General features: G+C 36.8%; 1 protein-coding gene across 1 annotated transcript in view; it reads right to left on the bottom strand.

The window, feature by feature from the left end:
• Window positions 1–20,019, bottom strand: part of PDZD8 (PDZ domain containing 8) — a 65,512-nt gene that overhangs the window by 35,265 nt on the left and 10,228 nt on the right. The window contains exons 2-3 of the mRNA XM_054832169.1: window positions 10,787–10,909; window positions 5,167–5,269 (exon numbers count right to left, since the gene is read on the bottom strand). Of these exons, the coding sequence (XP_054688144.1) occupies window positions 5,167–5,269; window positions 10,787–10,909 (226 nt within the window). The remainder of the gene's footprint in view (window positions 1–5,166; window positions 5,270–10,786; window positions 10,910–20,019) is intronic.

The raw sequence follows: 20,019 nt of genomic DNA, 5'->3' as shown, positions 1-20,019 counted from the left end.
AAAACGTCAAGCAGAATTCCTAAAAAAAAACAGTGGGATGCTTATCTTAATTCTTTCTATTATTAGGTTACTTCGGAGGATATTTGTGTGCTCCTGAGACAACTGCTGCAAAAGTAAATCCTTTAGGCTACTAGACGTGGCATTTTAGATGGAAATTTTTACTTTGCAGAATATGAAATGCAGTTTCTGCATTGCTAAAGTTCAAAAAAGTTAAAGGGATTCAAAAAAGTTAAAACAAAAACCCCAGCAACAACAAAAAAGGCCCAACATTTACTATCTTCAGGAATACAAAACTATGGCTATTCCTACAGGACAACCTCAGACAGCGTATTAGTTGAAACCAGAATTTAAAGGTGTTTCTTCATATTTTTCTTAGATTATCTAACTTGATTATTTCAAAATCTATAACGATTCTCTTGTGCTCCTGAATTTCAATAAGAAAGAAAGACTTAAGAGAAAACTTGGAACACGTACATTTTCTTTTGCAGCTGAGCACATCTCCCCCATTACTTTACATTCATACAACCACTAAAAAGCACAAACCATTTAGAGTTTGCACATACTTCCTGGGTATAAGTATCCAAAGATACCAATCTCTGTGCAATAGTTTCTACAATTTGTAGAAAACTGATTTATCTGTCAGAAAAATCAGCACCTAAACAAAGGCACCATGACTACCAAGATATGCAGAGCAGTTCATAAGAAACAAGATTCTCGTTTCGATACAACTATACTCTAGATTAATTCTTCTCTGCAGTGCTGGAACCAGAGGCAAGTGCCAGTGCTTGCCACGCTCAGGACAGCCGAGCATCCACAGAGCAGTCAAGGCATTGCATAGTCAATGTAAGGGGTACCTACAGCTGCAAAGCTACCTCAAGCCTCTTCAAGATGATTTCTATGCTCATTCTTCTGCCATTTTTAAGGCAGGCAGACTATGTTTTCCTTTTATTCATTGAGCAACCTCAGTTTCTGCTGAAAAATTATGTTATTCTTTCACAACACTATACATGAAATACTGGCACAGGTAAAGTTAGCAGCAAGATTCTCACCAAGCGTAACGAGGGCAGGGGCCCACTCTAAACAGATGTGCTCCAAGGAAAAATAGAACAATTCTTTTTGTTTGTAAAAATCAATCTGGTATTGCTAACTGGCAGTTCAGTGGACATAACCATTCACATTTATGACACAGCCTCCATTTAATATCTACAAACATATCTAATTATTTAGCCATAGAACACCTGCTCAGTAATCCAATACTGCTATGCTAATTACCACATCCTATCCATACATAGTTAAGTTTTACATAGCAGTGCAGTGATTAATGTTAATTCCAGCAGCATGTGCTACTAATTAAGATAGTTAAGAATGTTTACATTTGTCACACAGGAATGTGCCAAATCACCTCTCTGAAGTCTTAGTGGTGTTTCAGATTGATTTGATAAACAGAAGCCTGAGACACCTCTGTATTGTAACAGACACTTCAATAATGCTCTAGATACGTTCAATAACACAGCATCTTTTTTCAAAACCAATTTTGACACCTACTAATATTCCATAAATAATGGGATCAGATTAAAGTCTCACCAAAATTCATTATGAAGTATTAAGCCTGTCTAATCTTTTATCACTACTACTAACATAATAAAAAGAATGAAAATGCCAGGAAGTATAGAAAGTTATGAGAATTTTCCTCAGGAGCATTGCAGAACATAGTGTGAATCAGAGGATGTATTGTTATGTCTATGTGAGACTCTTATAAATTAGACGCTTTTAAACCAGAACATATCTTTCTGCTTTTAATTTCAACTTAGTCTACCATTTCTCCTCTATAGTTTCTGAAGTTGCTATTCATTCTAACAACTTCATCTCAAATAATTATTGCACATGTGAACATTAAAAGAAGGATTTAATATTGGAAAGTTATTAAGTATTGCAATCAGCTGCCTCATGATTAACATTGCATTAGAGCTAAAAATCACAGCTGAAGATCATAGAACCATTGAATGGTTTGGGTTGGAAGGGACCTCAAAGCCCATCTAGTTCCAACCACCCTGCTGCCGGCAGGGACACCCTCCACTAAACCTCATTGCCCAAAGCCTCATCCAACCTGGTCTTAAACACTTCCAGGGATAGATACAAGTAAACTTTTTGTTTGGAAAATATCACAATGTTTTTTCTTTATAATTTCCTATTTAACTATTCACACAGTTACAATTTCTGAGAAAAATAAATAAGTTCCAGTGTTAAGTGTGTTAGCAACACTTCTTATTTTGTTGAGAATGTTTGGCAATACTCTTGCCACCCAGTGAGATGTCCTAACATTTTGTAACAACTTGCATATTTAACCTGATTTCCTAAGGAAGAGATACTTCCATGATTTTACTACATCTGTTGAATGTAAGTTGAAAAGCAAAAAGTAGTCTACAAGTTGTTAATTTTCAGTTTCCATATTCTACCATATCAAGATTTTTCAAAAGCAAGATATTAAAATTAGACTGCCTGGCCTAAAGTTCAAGGTGGTTGAGCACAGTGAATTCTTCCTACCGACAGCAGAGCCAGAGATGCATCAACTCAGATCAAGGGGTCTCTGCGCTCTGGCAGGCAGTGTTAGAATGATGCTTAATGAAGGATTGCAGCATAAATGTATAGAAAACTCTTCTGTACTTTGCAGGCCAGATTTCAAAAAGCTTGAAAAATTTATGCCTGCCATTTCATTTTAGATGCTGAAACAGAAGATTAGTTCTTGAGTCTCACCCCGAGTACTTGTGTGTAGTTTTCAAAAGGAGCCCTTCTGCGCTCCATCGGCTCAGTCCTACTGCCATCTGCTGTCACAAACACACCGCTGCCACACTGTCTGCAGAGTGGTTTCTCTTTCCTCTTCTGTTGTTAGAGTGTAAAAGAATATATTCCAATATTGCTACTCAAAATTATCTAAAAATAAACACAAATTAATTTGTCCAGAGGAGTGTAATAGTCAAATCAGTGTCCTGCCACCTTCATTGCTAGAGCATCAACCCTGCAGATCCGGGCATGGTTTCGTACGCAGCTTATCCTACCTAATACAAGGGTCATTCACATGAGTAAGTATTAGCAGGATTGGGTCCTGATCCTGAAATTGTTCAGGCTGTTTTGGGGTGTTTTTTGGTTTTTTTGTTTGGGTTGTTGGTTTTGTTTGGGGGTTTTTTTGTTGGGTTGGGGGGGGGGAGAAGGGTTGAAGCTGGTAGTATTGCTTGTTTCTTGAAGATTTTGAAATAGTTATTTTTATTAGGAAAGGGTTAAGACTATGAACTGGCCAGACTACTTAAGGCCAAATTGCATGACCACATAAGGATAAGGTAGGAGCAAAGAGGCTTAAACCTTTAGATTAAAACAAACTAGAAAAAGTTAAACAAAAACTGCTGCATAAAACAGATTAAACAAAAAGGTCTGAAAATAAATTACTTTACCTTCTGCCTAGTGCTTCAATGAAGTCCAGCAACCTCTAGAGTTAAGCAAACTCAGTAATTCCTCTCAGGACCACTGAACACTTTATGCCATCACCTCTGGTGGTGCCATGCTTCAGCACCTCAAACTAGCTGAAGCTGGTGCCACCCCACCTTTCTTTCTCCTTTCTACTGGCACTGGAGCTACCACGCAGCAAGCCAGCTCAGGGAGTTGACGTGGCTAATTTGCAACCACGTAAACACCACTGACTGTGTTAGGAACAGGAGAGAGGGGGTCAAGACAGAGACAGCTTTGGAGAACGTAGTCCTGAGCTGCCATCGGTTTCTATGATGTCTGGCTGCTGAACCACAGCTCTGGGAAAGTTCTCTGAAGTGGCTCAGTCTGCGCTGCAGCTGCGGGCTCCCCACTTGTCATTTCCCTGTTGCACTCAGAAAGCAAATTGCCACCCAGTGTTACAGGTTCCTAGGAGAGCATAGGTGAACCTCTACCCTCCCTTCAAGTTTTTCATTTGACTAAGAGTACAGCAGCTAAGAAAATAAAAAGAGGCTTTCTGTTGGTTGCGCAGCCATATGCCCTTTTTGGCAAAACATCATGTACAGTAACCTGAAAACAAGTATCCCAGCATTTGTCACAAGGAGTTTTAAAAACAATGCAAAGTGGAACTAATTGCAGAAAATGAATGAGATGCTGAAATTCTGGATTCTTGTTGCTCCAGTGGAAAAACGATGCTGGTCTCCAAACACAACTCCAGTGAGATGTAACAAAAGCACAGGGCTTAAACTATTTGCACTCAGACAGTAGAGGGTAAAATGCAGGACATTGATTTTTGCTCCAGTGATTTCTTTGTATGAAACCAATTGTTAACATAAAGTCTTTTTAAAGCTTCTGGGTTTTTTTTCCAATACGCCCATTACTTACTGCTCAGCATAAGCCCAATTCAATTTGATGACTACTACAATATCACTCTAATGTGAAACTGAAAGGCTCTTTCATATTGCACCTCTTGTTTGAAGAAGAAAAAGAAAGGTCACTGTCATCCTTACACACACACACAAAAAAGGCAATTTGTAGGCTGTATGCTGCTAAACTCATGTTATCAAGTATGATAATTAGTAAAAGACTAACTTACAATACCACCAATACTACTACTTTCTATATTTGCAGACATTGGTAGAAGTATTTTTCTTTAGCAGACAGGGTAGGAGTCATATGCTTTAAAATAGGTAGAGATCTATGGTAATTGCCTAAATTTTCACAAAATGCAAGGGGAAAGAAGGAAATCAGTCACATGAGCTACCCTCTGATCATGTGTGTCTCTACCACTCACATTAGAAGGGAATACACTACCATTCAGTGAAAGACAGGTGAATCTTCCTGTTTTCTAAACACTGGCCCATCCAAATATAGCAGGACTATAAAAATGCATATTTTACACTATTTGTTTTGATGCAGATGGACAGGTGGCAATATATTCAAACCAGGTACATTTTCAAGCACAGTTGTGATAATTGAATGTGATGTTATGTATACACATCAATCTGACAGTAAAGTACTTTGGATTAAAAAGTAAATAACTAGTCTGCTGTGTTTTGTTTTGGGTTGTTTGGGGTTTTTTCCCCCTGCTGTATCACCCATTTGATTGTCCAAAAACACACTCTTTCCTGACAATGTATTAAGAACGTAAGTCATACTGCAACATGCAAAGATTACACCCTTTTTTACCGTTTTAATAGAACTTCTTGATTTTTCTTCCCAAACATTACTGCTCAGCTCCATTGTGCAGTGAACATTTGTTTCTCTTTCATAGGATCCAAACATAAGTAACCTGAAATAGAAAAGCTCATAGTAAGAATTGTAATACTATTACATTTATCCCAGATATTATATCAAACTCACCATTCTTCATTTATAAACTCTATTATTATCATCAATGTGTACACACAGAAGTCCACACAGAAAAGATTCCACAGGCACAGCCTTACACCAAAGGAAAAACACTGCCACCCTCTAGTGGAAGAACTCCATAAATATCAAATATAACTTAAAATTTTTAGCTAGGGTTTTTTTGTTTGGTTTTTTTTTGTTACTGTGTTTCCCTTTTCCTTTTTTTTTTTTTCAATTATGTGTTCAATTGGCAGACTAGTATTCTTCCATAAAAGAGTTACTTTTTTGTTTTTTTTAAAAAAGTAACAATAGCCACGAGAGTCTTCCATTCTGCTCCTAAACTTTACCATATACCACAGCTGCTCTTGGTTCAAGAGAGCATTACTGAAGATTAAAGTCACAGTTTACTACTGCTTATGTTTATATTTCAATAAACTGTGATCCTCTCATATCTATAATTTTTTGTAACATTCATAACAAACAAAAGAGTGGTTCTTCATGCATGATATCCTATTCCAGAAGGCTATAAAGGTTTTCAGGTAGATATCATGGGAAAGAAAAAAAAAAAAAACCAAAACCAAAACGCAACAACCAAAAACACACAAACCAAAAAAACCCAACCACACCACAAAAAAAAAAAAAACCAACAAAAACCAACCAAACAATAACCTTTAGGCTACAGAACAGCAATAAAGCTGTACACAGCTTCTCACAGTCGCTGGAAGCAAATATTTTGGAATAAAAACTTCAAACAAATCTTATTCTTTCAAAACAGCTATTACAGTTTAATTCCCTCCTCCTCAACTTTCTATATATATTTGTATTTGACAAGGACAGTTTCTAAGCTTTCATCCAGAGTATCTTATTTGTGATTGTGATGTGTTACGCAACTCCTTTCTGACAGCTTTTGTCTATATCATCTAAACAATCAATTTTCTCTGTTTATCTTGATGTTGTTAAATAATGTTTCTAGGTTAAATATTTATGAACAAAAAGTGCCTAGACTTCCAGATGTGGAGATACATAGTAAACATACTTAGAAAATTAAGCACAGCTATTGAAAACAACTTTCACCAACAATTAGAACTGGTAAAATTAAGCCAATCCCAAAGGAAAACACCTCTCTGGCTATGACAGCTCTCTAGCCTGCATTGCAGCAAGGAGATGTAAATAACTATTTCTTTTCTATGAAAAATTTGTTTAACTGGTTTTCAGCCGAGTACACGAATGCATGGGGGAAGATGGTACTCAGCACACTTGCTTTCCGAAGTGTCAACTGGTTTTGATTCAGAGGTAGGGGCTGCATCCTGTGAGCCCATCCTCAGAAGGAAAGTTTGCACGCTCTAGTGAAACACCGCAAACAGCAGCTGTCAACCTCATTTCCAGCTTGACCTAGTTTGTTCGAGGTTACTTGAAGTGATGAACTCATGCCTTCTTTGCTTATTTTTAAGCCATCCCCAGTAACCCTTTGTGGCTTTTCTGTTCTGCTTTTAGTAGTTGCTTTTGAGTAACATGTTTTCCTCAGTGTCTCACTGATATCAGACAGTTCATTAAACCTTTTCCACAGCTGATCATTGGCTGCATACATTTCATCTTCTGGTCACTTAAGACACACTCTCAGGGAATTTTCCAGGGGTACTTATTGTCCCTCTAAAATATCAGCACAGCAGCTATTTAGCTGTCTTGTACTGGTGGCAACTAAGATAGAAGAACAAGGACAGGAGGTAGCTCAAAACAGGAATAAAACATAATTTCAGCCAGAACCATAAGATAAAACTCACAAGAAAAACAATGAGCCATAATGAGATTTCATCTTACATTAGGTTACCAACACCAAACTTGAAGAAAAGTATCACAAGACAGCAAAAGTACACATTTAAATTTTAAAGAGCTCTTCATGCTGGAGTTTGGAATTCCATTTCCAATTTCAGAAAGACAAAGGGGAAATTTTAACTGCTATTACACTAAAGAAATTTTTGTTTGAATAATACAGCCATTCGCATGCCAACAGAGGTACTGTATTCTGTAACACAGCTGCAGATAAAGACTGACATTTGGGTGCATTGCAACACACCCAAAACAACTGGATATTAAGAAGATGTCTATATACTACAGATTGAAAGTTTGTAAATCAGTATGAAAGGATGTATGAAAGACAAAGTTTATAACCCCAGCTACAATTAAAACAATAAAGAAATGTGATTAAATTACCACCTGAATAATTAAAATACACATACAGAAAGTGACTTTCTACTCCTTCTCCAACTGCAACTTGTATGGATCCCTGCAGCAGGTGAGCATGAGGTAGAAGAGAATGATTCAGCAGAGTAGCTATGGATATGAAAACAGTTTGTAGCTCTCCTGCTTTCCAGTCTGAGAGCTACTGGGACTCCAAGACGTGAAGGGTTTGTCCTCTGATACAGAGCAGCAGAAGCACACAGAGGCTGTGGACACCTCAACTCTTGAGCCAAGCCAAGAACTTCAGCAAGGCTTTATTCATCCTCCTTCCAGAAGACTATAACAAGGCTATCGAGCTTCCTGCTTTTTGGAGGATAATGCTAAAGTACTGATCTGCAAATTTAACAGGAATCTGGTATGGGCCGGCAAAGTACACACCAACCTTTAGTAACATGCTTTTTATTGCCAGTTACATAAGAACAAGCTGAATTCATTTCCTTTACAATTCTTTTCTAATTTTTTACTTTCAGCTGTGGCCTTTCTATTTGCAAGCGGTTTAGGAGCTGAAATAAGCAGAATATTTCCCAAATTTTTAAGAATGTCAAAAGCAGATTCAATATTCGCACACTTAAAGGTGCCACTGCTGCACACTGAAGTCCACTTGAAGACAAAAGGAAAAGAACCCATAAAACTCCAAATTTGACAGGCCAGTCTCAGGTACACTCTGTGGTATTTTACTGAATAACTATCTTAGGAAAATTTCCTTGTCCACAAAGGTTAACTATTGAAACAAATGCTAATTTAGCAAGCCCACTTGATGGCATAGTTTTGGAGGAGTATTCTCGCCTAATATAAATCAGAGTTTATAGGTTTTAAGGCTTTCACCATATAGCAAAATTTAACAGCATGTTGCTTTGTTTTTCCCTTTTCCTTAAAAATTTAAGGTAATGAAAGATAACAGCATTTTTGCAACGATTTAGTTCTGTGAAGGCATTGCACTTGTACAGGAAAACTTACTTTTTTCAACAAGTCAAACAAAAATTTGCAAAACATATTCCTTATTATTTTCACCAAAGTTCCCCTCCTTTCATTAACTTAATTTTTAAAATGTGCAAATTTTTTTTTCTTTCAATAGCATGACAGTGAGGAAATTAATGTGGTCAAGCCAGCAACAGGAAAAGAAACAGGTGCAAAAAGTACAGGTATTTGATCATGTGAAGAATATAATGGAATTAAAACATGCATTTATCACAAACAAAACATTTTCTAAATGTTTTAGCATTATAGTTTCACCACTGTATTTCAGACTTAAGCAGGAGAAGCAACAGAACTCTGTTACCAGACTAGATTGAATACAACATCAGCGGTCAAGAATTCTACTCTAAATTCTGTACAGAAGTCAAAGAATAGCTACTGAGAGAGAAGATAAAGACTTTCTGGGGCACTGAGCAACACTTCAAAATTAAAATGATCTTTCATTTCTGCAACAAGAATGATTGCCAAGAAAAATTTTCAAGCCCCTATGGCAGACATGAGTGAAAAAGCTCTGTATTTCAGCATGCAGTGCTGCACTGCAGAAGCAGCATTGAGAATGGTCCCAGGCAACCTTCACACCAGCTCACATGAAGTGATGCTGAAAAAGCAAAATTTTGTCATTGTGACTTTTGTACATATTGTATATTTCTTCTTTTACTACCAAAATCCTCTATGTGTCTTTCAGCTTCTTATCTCATTAAGATCTTCAGGTGCAAAGTAAGCAAGAATATTTACTCACAGGGGGACTATGAACAGCAGTTGTAGCTTAGTTCAAATAAGGACAGGACGCGTGGAAGATCTGAGGAATTACTATGGGACCAAGAGTCAGACATCTAGATTGAGAGGTGCCTGTTGAGACATAATTTTCAAGTGCGTGTCGAGAAATTCCAAGCTGCGTAAAACAGATTAAGTCAGACCTGAAGCTTAAAAGACCTGACAAGCCAGCAACTGCATCCTCTCCCAGCCATCTGATAAGCATCTGTGATAGCCGAAAATACTGAGAGGTCAGATGACAACGTCAAACTGAGCAATCTGGCTTCTAAATGTAAAGAAACACACTAGTGATATATTGGTGATGTTACAGTGTTTCAGATTCAGGAAAGACATAATATTATAAAAGATTACTTTCCAAACCAAGAACAACTGTACACAGCTTAAGGTAGTTATTTTGGGCCCTCTTGTAATAAAAATGAATGCACTACTGGACTGAAATTGCAAACTGCCTATAAAGGGAGATCATGAGTTCCCTTACTCAATCTGGGTAAAGAGGGAACGCTCCTAGCGGCCAAGGAGTACACAGAGTCATTAAGTATTCTTGGATTATTCACAGAAAACACATCACAAAGCTATGGAGACAGGTAAGCAGCAGTTTTATTACAAAAAAATAAAGGATTGCGTGGCCCACACAATCCTTAGAAACAGAAAAATACCTTCTGGAAATCCACAGCACCCAAACCACATTAAAACAGCAAATACTGTTCAAACAGTTGTACAAGGCTACAGAAAAAAAGTTCATATGGTAATACAAGCAATGAAAGGAACAGGTTAAAAATAAAAAGTCTTGCTGCAAACCAGAGTTTAGTTCATAAAGAGCAGAACAGCACATGACTAGATCAAAGCCTAAGCACTACTTGGATAAGATCTAACATAAACCAAGAACTAAGAGGCCTGACAAAAAAACACAAACAAACCAAGAGCCCACACACCTTTTCTCCAGCTTTAAAGAGAATAGTTTTCTCTTCAAGGAGCAAAGGCAGTAATTTTATTTCTTTCCATTATTTTGCTCAAAACACAGATGTTAAATAATGCCTTATAAAAGTTATTTGAATTAATCTAAGACTGAGTGAAACAATTATTTCCCTTTGCTTACAACATAATACAATAGGATAATTACAACATTTATACTGTCCTGGAAAGAGATTCATAATTTGGTGTGCCAAAGAAAAAAATACCCAACAAAACCAAGAAGTAAACAGGAGGCACAGATTAGCTTGTAACCAGGCAAAATTCAGAAGAAAAGCAAATGCACACGCCCACACGCAACACAGAAGTGCCTCAGAAACTTACTGCAACTTTCATTTGTTCATTTTTACTTAAAAAAAATACATTTCTTGATTAGAGCTCAATCATAACATCAAAGGTAGTACTTTGTGAATCAGAACAGGCCTACCGCTACATTTACTACAAACTCAAGAAACACGGGTACTTGCTTAGTCAAGAATGAGCAAAAGACCACAAGACATACCTTGTACATTCAATTAACGTGACTTTTAGTCGACCTTCTGTCAAAAGAAAATCCTGTATACAGAGGTCTCGATCTTCATATTCGTCAGGTGGCAACGCTTGAAATGGAAAAAATGGCTTGAACCTGAAAAATATAAGAGACTTATTCTAATTCAAGTTACATAAACAAGACTAAAACACAAAAAGAGTAACAGGATTACAATGACTCTTTAACATTCCTAAAGAGAAACACTGCCATTCCTACATATTTATTGATCGAAAGGAACAAGTAGAAGCTACTAAAACTTTCTGAATGCAGAAGAGCGGAGACAATATAAACACAGATTACCTCACTGGAATAGATTATTTGAGTTATAGTTACCAGTGTAGCTAATTTTGATAAAATAAAGACCTGGTAAGATATTTACTGCAAAAAGACTCGTGTTAAATCATGTTTGCAATCATAAACATTTTCTGTTATCAGCTTCCTGTTTTATGTAGATGAGCTTAAACATCACAGCACTGAAAGGTGAAAATACACTAAGACCCTAAAGCCTCAAGTTTTATGACACTGCTGTAGTTAGAGGACTGGCACATCCTAGTAAACCGTACACTTTAGTTACACAGATTAATACTTCTCTTATTTTGCGGAAAACATTCGGCTGCTCTTTTCAGCCGGTCTTTTTGAATTAAAATAAAGATACAGGTATTCTAAATACTTGCCCTTGAGCTTTGTTTCCCTCATCCCAGCACGTGATTCAAAGGAAAAACAGTTCATGTTCAAGATAACGTGTGTAAAACACTAAAACACTATCTCACCACATAATTCTCTCTCTTTGATTAGAATATGCCGAGTTATAAATACAGATTTCATTTTTAAGTGACAGTGCTTCAGTGTCGGACACAGCCACGATCTGAGGGAAGGAAGGAGGAGGAGAGGCTGCGCAGCTGCAGCCCCATCACATGGCAGACATGCACATGCAATCCCAACGGCAAGGACCACAACCCCGCAAATCGGAAGATATCATGGAATCTACACTAGCATTTTATATAAAAGTATTTGAAAAAGTACTTGCAGGGTATTCCTTCTTTCAGTTTTTCTTTATTGCTCCCACTTCCTAGCACTGCCCTATGCCTTGGTTTCCATCCTCTGTCACCAACAGAGATTATTTCTGTGGAAAAGACTTACAAATAGCAGGACAAGAGCACCACTGCCTGCAGGATGTATCTGCCATTTCATGAGAAAGAAGTCTTTCATAAGTACTGTTTGCTCAACCATCAGAGGCATCTGCTTGTCACATTCAGAGATCACAATATGTTCAGGAAACAGTCACATGGATCTGAACTGAAGAGTTTCAGAAATTCAAATAAATAATTAAGCTTCCTTTAACTGTCGGCACACTCTTTGGGAGGAAGCCCGATGCTCTGATTCGAGACACTTCGTTTCTGTACGAGCATCAGCCTCATACAGAGCCATGAGAAAGACATTTCTTTTGTTCTCCTTGTGAATAAATACAACTCAACACTCCAGCTATTTTCCTGAAATCCAATTCAGCTTCTAACTTTAATTTTGTTCCAAGTTTCTTCCTCCTTAACTCTTTCAGGAACAAAAATGTTTTGGAATTGGTCAAGTAAAAAATTTCAATTTTAAATACTTGATTTTATTTTTTTTTTTTTTATGTCTGTGTATGAAAAATATGAAGCTATTAAATCCCACTGGCCATGGTTTAGGTTTTTACACAACCAACTCAAAACATGCCTTGTGCATTTACTATCTGGTCTGATATTTTATTCATCATCATCTTGAATTAGAGAAACAGTAAGGATCACAAGGGTAGGGAAAATACCACCAGGACGACCCCACTATTTTCACTCTACAAGACTTTCTGCCACTTCAGGGCCTGGCCACCTCTCTGCTCAGACCCACCCCAGGCCATCACAGCACGCACAGACCCGCACGTTTCTCACTAAGCACAAGTAAAGGTACCCTGTTCCTTTTAGGAATGATTTTTACCCCCTCAAAAATACAGATTTAGCTCAGATTTTGTTAGGCAAAAAAGGAAGAGTTGGGCAAGCATACTGGAAAAGAACACCAAGTTTGGAGTGAATAAATACTTGTAGATTTGGGGGTTTTCCAGCACAAATAAACAATTTTTCAGTCAGTACCAGCAACTGCCCATATACCTTCTCCCAAAATCTATTTAAAAAAATTAGGTTTTCCATGAGAACCTTAAACCAACAACCACCGTCAGGAGCATGAGTGAGCTACCCAAACAAGATTTCTGGGAGGGAGGAACAGACGAAGAAAGAGGATCCAATAGGTTACCCTCACCTCTCTGAATTTCTGCAAATGCCAGGCTTAAAAGTGTTGGTACTGCTAACATCTTTCTCTTACATATACCATAAAACAGCGTGCAGGCTATTTAACAAAAAGACAAACCTGAACAAATCTATTTTCAATACTAAAAATAAGAACAAAACAAAAAAGCAAACCAACAGACTAAAATATTCCAGCAAGGATGCAGACATACCTACCCACATATTCAAACCAAAAATGTCATCTCTCAAGTAACTTCAGAATAAAATTAAGTACAGCACACACTGCAATCTTTTGCTGCTGCATAGAATGATGAAATAATCCTTGGAACAAGCCATTTTTCTTGGTAGATTCAGACATAATGTTTACTATTTTTTTAATTTCAATTTTCAAAATAGACTTTTTTTTATTAATACAACAATGAATTAAAGAGGAAAAAATTCTAAAATACCAATGCAGTTATCTACAATAATATGCAAAAAAGTGTATGCTGAACTTTGTGCTGCACTGGTTAAATTTTCTACAAACACGGGATTAAAAGCAGTCTCAACATCATTTTTAATTTACAACAAGCACTTATGTTCGCATTCTTACCTCTGCAACTAATTTGCAAAATCCTTGGCAAAAATCCTAACACATTACCTATTTCCATTGGCATTAGCAACATACAAAGAGCTAAATATCCCACATTAAATGCATTTTTAATGTTTAAGTGCTGCTCTGAAGCCTTCCAATTTTATAACATAGCAGTTATCTATTTAAGGTAATTTACTAACAGTTTGTACATTTCCAAAATTAAACATCAGACAAATTACTATTTCAAGTAGATTTCAATTACACATTAGGTAAGTGAACTGTTGACAGACTATTTAAGTACAAGATAACCCAAATTTATCTGGAAGGACTTTCCTACTGGGAACTGGTGAATTAATACAGACCCAGACGGCAACAGTCGGTAACACGGCGAGACGCCATTCCTTTGCGTTGTAAAGCAACATGTAGGCAACCTGCAATCTACTCACATAACTGTCAGGCATCACAGGTTCTCCCATCTTTTTCCCCATGGCAGGGAAAGCCTACAAGCTACTCCACCTTTCAAAACCACAGTCACCAATAACGAAGGCCACTCTGAGGAGTGCGTTCTTACAGAGCCATCACTGCTGCAGGCTTGTTCAGTCTAGCAGGAGCACAGCACAGCAACGGATGCTCTCCTCTCTGCAGAGAAGCCAGATTCCCACCTCTGCAATGTCTAATTTTTCTGCTTGAAAACAATCATGTTGCTAGACAAAATGTAATCGTGAAGTTTGTTTCATAAAGCATTTACAGTAAGGACAACAAACACACTTCTAATATGAAAGCAGAGCTGTACTTCATCGTATTGAAGCACCAAGAGCAGGCTTTTAGCTAACAGTGCCAATAACACAATTCCGTGAACGAGACAAGAGATACGACCTCTATTCCCAAGCCCTGCGGACTACGGTACCTTTGGTGATTCAGCATCTTCCTGTCCCAAACTTCCCTATGTAAAAGGAGAGAAGTTTCCTATCATTCTGTGTTCGTTATTATAATGTAGAACTTACTTTACTAAATACATTGTGTAAATAACCTTGCTGTAACTTCTGTAATAGTTTTAAGGGTGTATTTTGCTACCCTCTAATGTTTAGTCCATCTTTAAAGATCAAAAGCCCACCAATAAATGCCTTTGGGAAGTTAAACCACACTGATGAAGAAAAAAAAAAAAAGATTATGTAGCCTACCAGTAAGCCTCAATTCAAAAAGTCTATAAAGAAACCTTGACAGCAAACTAAATGCCTCAGTTAATCTCAGCTGGTCTCTGCCCTCATCACAGCAGCCATCCCAGGATCTGATTCGTTCTGGTAGGTTGCTCTTGTGAATTCAAGGCTCTCACTCTGCAAACTCTGAACAAGAAAAAAAATGTGGTTTCTATTTTGCTGTCTAGATCTTCAAACACTCATCCAGTATTCTCAGCTCCTTTTCTTAACTGTAACCAGTAACCAGAAAGAGCTAGTGGACCTCATCAGTGGAGAACAAGCCCTAACAAATGGTTTGCAATCGGTCCATTCACTGCTGCAGCCTGAGAAAAAGGATTTAAGCCATGACAGTGACGTGAGGAAATCCAGGAGATGTTCCTGACAGTACAACAGTTGAGAAAGTGTTACCAAAAGGTATTTACAAAAAATATAGTAACTTTCTAAACACTGCTGAGCTGTTACCACATTCTCTGAGGCAGATTTTCATTGCATCTATATCACATTCCTTTCAAGTGGGGTACAATGCTGCCATCTCCTTATTCAGTAAGGTCAAAAGGCAAAATTCATGCTCATTCTTTGCAGGTCGAGGATTTATGACATTACACCAACTCAATCGACCTATCCAAAAGCCTCCTTTTCAGTATCATATCACAGGTTTGGAATTGAACAACTATCAGAATTAAGGTAGATTTTGTGGGGGAGAGATTTTACTGTCTTTAACCTGCATTTGTTAAGCTTTTGTAAACTTTTCACCTTCTCCAGAGTAAAATACGCACATCATAGCTATACAAGAAAAACAAGACACCTTACACCCCTGCTTTAGAAGGGCCTTATATTAGATGCTTATGTGTTTTCAATTTGTTTTTAAATTATCAGTCTCCCTCCACAAATCTATCATCTTATTTGTCCAGAAGTCTAAAATCCAAATAGCACACTATTAAGAAAGTGTTAAAACCCCAGCAGTTTAACTTAATAATATGAATAGGAATATCCATGAAACTTCATGTGAAGTTTTAGCAAGTGAAAACAAATTCTATTAAAATAATATTTAAAAGAAGCCATCGAACAGCAAAAGCGTTTCTCAACAAATACTGCAAGACACAAACAGCAAAAAGTCATTTCACATAAGGAATTACGTCAGATAGTTATGCTGAAAGATAATTAAGATAAAGTTACTCAATTAATATACAGGATTAGACTTATACTCTAAAATAGCATGATACTGAGCTCTTCCAAATACAAAGCACAGCAAAAATACTTCCAGACACTGCAGGCAGTCAGTATATCTCCTTCACACGAAGGACTCGATACTCCATTCATGCCATATTTCACAGTCACTTCAGTGGCTCATTTGCTCTGATCTTACCACCACCCCACTCACACAGTCTAGATCAAAATTGCATCTGAAACAAAACAAAACAAAATAAAAAACAAAACAAAAAAGAAAAACAACAAAACATAACCAAAACCCAAACAAATTAAGTTTGTTCCCTCCATTTTGGGTGTTTCTGCCCCTGAATAACGTTATTCTTCCTTCCAGTTGTCAGTTCTGTGGGGGAAAAAAAAAACCTCATCTACTTGGAACAAAACTAATTCAGTGGTTTAGTTTTAGAAATGTCTGACCTATATTCCCATTAATTTATATTCACTATTTTGTGATGACTGCTTTGTGGTCCTTTGGAATTTTAACTCTGTTAAAGATGGCTTTTATACTTTAGTTTAATTAACCTATTATCTAAACTAACTGTTCCTTACCAGTACCTACTTGACTATAATATTTTTAGTCACATGAGGAAATCTATTAAGAACTGGGGGGAAAAAAAAAAAAATATATATATATATATATCTCAAGTTTATCTGGCCAAAGATAGCCATGCACTTATGTGTTTCTGTTCATTGCATCTGTTAAGAATATCCAGAATCACAGTTAAAAAAAAAATAATTGTTAAGAGCTAAACACAGACAGGAACAAACTTCAAAAGCTTTCAGTACTTCATTTCCTACTTGGAGAAGCAGAAAGAGTTACAGCTTCAGTTGTAAATGCAAGATGAGGCTAGGATTTTGTAGAGCTTTTGCTAAGAAGTGAGAACACTTTTCTCAAATAAGTTCTGGGAAAATTTTTAAATTATTCTCTGGTTTTATAAAGGAAGTTTGATGCCTAAAAATTACTGGACATCTGTTTAAGACCACAATGATCACCTGTATTATATGAATTCCAGCACCACTCTATTGCCATAAAGATTAAACATTGTCAGGTTTGTGAACTTTTTAATTGAATTACATTAACTGAACATTTAAATCTTAATAAACAAGGCAAAAAAAACTTTAAATCTCAGAAGAACCCACCAGCTAAAAATGCAAGTTTCTTTAGCATAAGGCTATTTTGTATACATTGCAAGTCTTAGAGTTTTGTTTACCACTCTAAGTAAAAAATCAAAATCTAAAAGTCAGACTCTGTTTAGTAAAGCACCAATTTACTTTTGTAAATGCTCCTGTATTTGAAGATTCTAGTATCTAAAATATTTTTGAATAACTGCTTAATTTTTTTTCCATTTTGAGAGTACTCAAAAGTTCAACTAGCTACAGAACAGAACTCAGTCATTTTTAGATTTCCTTTTTTATCTGATTCACAGAAATACAAGTCATGCACTTATAAAGTGTATAAATTTCAAAAAGAGTGATTGACACCAGATATTTTAAGTCATAAAAAAGTCCTGTATTCTTACATTGTGTGTAATTTAAGATGAAGTTCAGCACTACAAAAATTCTGAAATATTACTACCCACTCCTAAAAAGGCATGATCACATTAATAAGATTTTAAAAGTACTTAACAAGCTAAAAATTTAAACTTGTTCAGGTTAGATATTATAATACAAACAGCTTATATTATTCTTTACATGGAAGATACAAAAATGGGACTCAGCCTTATTTTAAAAAGAATTAGTAAGTTTTTTGGGTTGTTTTAAAAGTACATTAAAAGTACAACCACTGTAGATTTTGCAAAAGCAATTCTCCAGCTTCCACTGATTTCAGAAGGAACCAAGCTGCAGAACTGTGTCAGGATTCATATTCGCAGGACTTTACTAATTCAAACTATGCTCTTATTCAGTACAGAAATCTACTAATTTCAGCTTTATCCACACCCATGAAAAATTTGGCTTACAAACAACCTGAAAAAATATTGCAATAAGAGAGTAGGTTTATTTTCTAGCAAATTTTATGGAAAACTGCAAATCAGTTCTAGCACTCCACCCACTGTGTTACAGGATATTCTGCCACAGGCATGTGGGAGGCTCATACACATAAGTTCTCAATATATGAACAGTCACTTTTTAAAATCAAGATCTCAAAGAAAAAAAAAAAAGCAGCAAGGATTTAATTTTTCCCCTTCAAAGGTGTTTCACACATTTCCAGATTCATAAGCTACAGTCATCTTTCCTACAGTGAGATCAGTACCTCTGAGATATCTCTTCAATCAGACACTCAAGACACTTTTAAAACTTTAAGATCCATTCTACAAGAAAAAATAAAAGAACATATGTAAACAGGCAAGTAGCTCCTTCCAAAAAGATAGTAGATTATTTTTTTTCCTGATTATATCACAGAAGTCATTGCAAATACGGCAAGAAGAGTCTTAAAGATTTGACATTCCTGTCTGTATAGAAATAGCCACAGGTATAAAAGAAGTCTTGATTCAGGCTTATCAAAACTACTTTCTTATCAGCACAAAAAAGATCAATTTGACCATGCAGAGGTTTGGGGGGTTTTTTTGCATTTCAAGAATACTAGTTTCCCAAATTCTAATTCCATAAATACTGAAATTGCTTAGTTAACTCAATGCAGTCAATGCCTGTTTCATCTCGGAGTTTTCATGTGGGTTTTTTTTTTTAACATTGTATGTGACCTAGCTGAAGCCAACTGTTGGTTCAAATTAAGAGTGAAATATAGCAGGATTTTGATCTCTTAGTCTCAGACAGGACAAAGACTAAATTTCTCTGTCTAACCAGAAAGCCTGAATTGTTGTGGCTCTGCTCGAAATGGGACAAGAGATGCAGAATATGTTCACATAGAGCTGGAAGAGAGGCAGGTGTGGTTCAGCTTTTAGGTATTCAAGGAGAACAGCAGCAGGAGGAAAAAACCCCACACCACCAAATAACCCAAACAAATAAACCCAAGCCACTCCAAAACTCTACCTCTTTAGCCAGCTGGATTAGAGACTGGTTCCAGTAACTGATGCTAGCGAAATGCTAGCTTTTTCTCACTTCAGCAATATATTTTCCCATAAGGAGGTCTCAAGTCTTTCTACAAACATCATCTCTCTGCAATACTGGTCAGAGGAAAACAATGTTGAGGTTCTAATAGAAGTCTAAGCTCTGTACATGACTCATTCATTAAGCTCAAGAGCTTTAATCCTCTGCACTAAACACTAGCCTATGTCCATAGGAAAACTAATGACATCCTCTTAGACCACTTGGACAGAAAATTACTGTCTCACTGCTGAGAACAGTCTCTGACAGCTGTAAAGCAAGAGTAAAAAAAACTTTGTTCTGAATTCTAGACATGATAGCTTTTCAAGGTTTATCCCCACTCCTCCAGTTTGTTTTAAAAATGCTTGAACTACAGAAGCTTCTACTCAATCTACATTTATCTGGTCACTTCTGACAAGACAGAAGATGGTCCAATGCATACCCTTAAAGTCTTCCGAAGTGCTGGAGACAGTCTAGCTGATACTAGTAGTACCACTTTCAAACCTGAGATGACTGACAGTTCACCTTAAAGTTGTAATTACAGCAGTAATTAAGGACTTGTTTTATAGACATTCAGCTCTTCAGACTGCAACAGTGGGACTGGGGGACACACCACGGCACATAGTTGCCAACTGTCCCCTAAGCAAAGGTGTCACCATTTGTGAGTCACAGCATTTTATTAATGGGACTGTACTGTAAACAAACAGGATCAAATAACACAGAAGCTCAGTCTGGATGTGACCTGTGACACCACTATTGCAAATCAAATACAGGAGGGGCTTGTGAGATTAACAGGAAGGATTCCTGCACTTTGCACATCCTGCATCACTGATGGCAAGTTACAGTTGGGATTTAGGATTACATTTGAAAGAAGCAGCTGCTCAAGTTACCACAGTCTTCTCCCACCATCCCCATAAT

The sequence above is a fragment of the Grus americana genome, chromosome 7, assembly GCF_028858705.1.
Source record: "Grus americana isolate bGruAme1 chromosome 7, bGruAme1.mat, whole genome shotgun sequence".
Taxonomy (NCBI): Eukaryota; Metazoa; Chordata; class Aves; order Gruiformes; family Gruidae; genus Grus; species Grus americana.
Note: the sequence above shows the minus strand (reverse complement) of the source record. Positions and strands in the feature narration are given on the sequence as shown.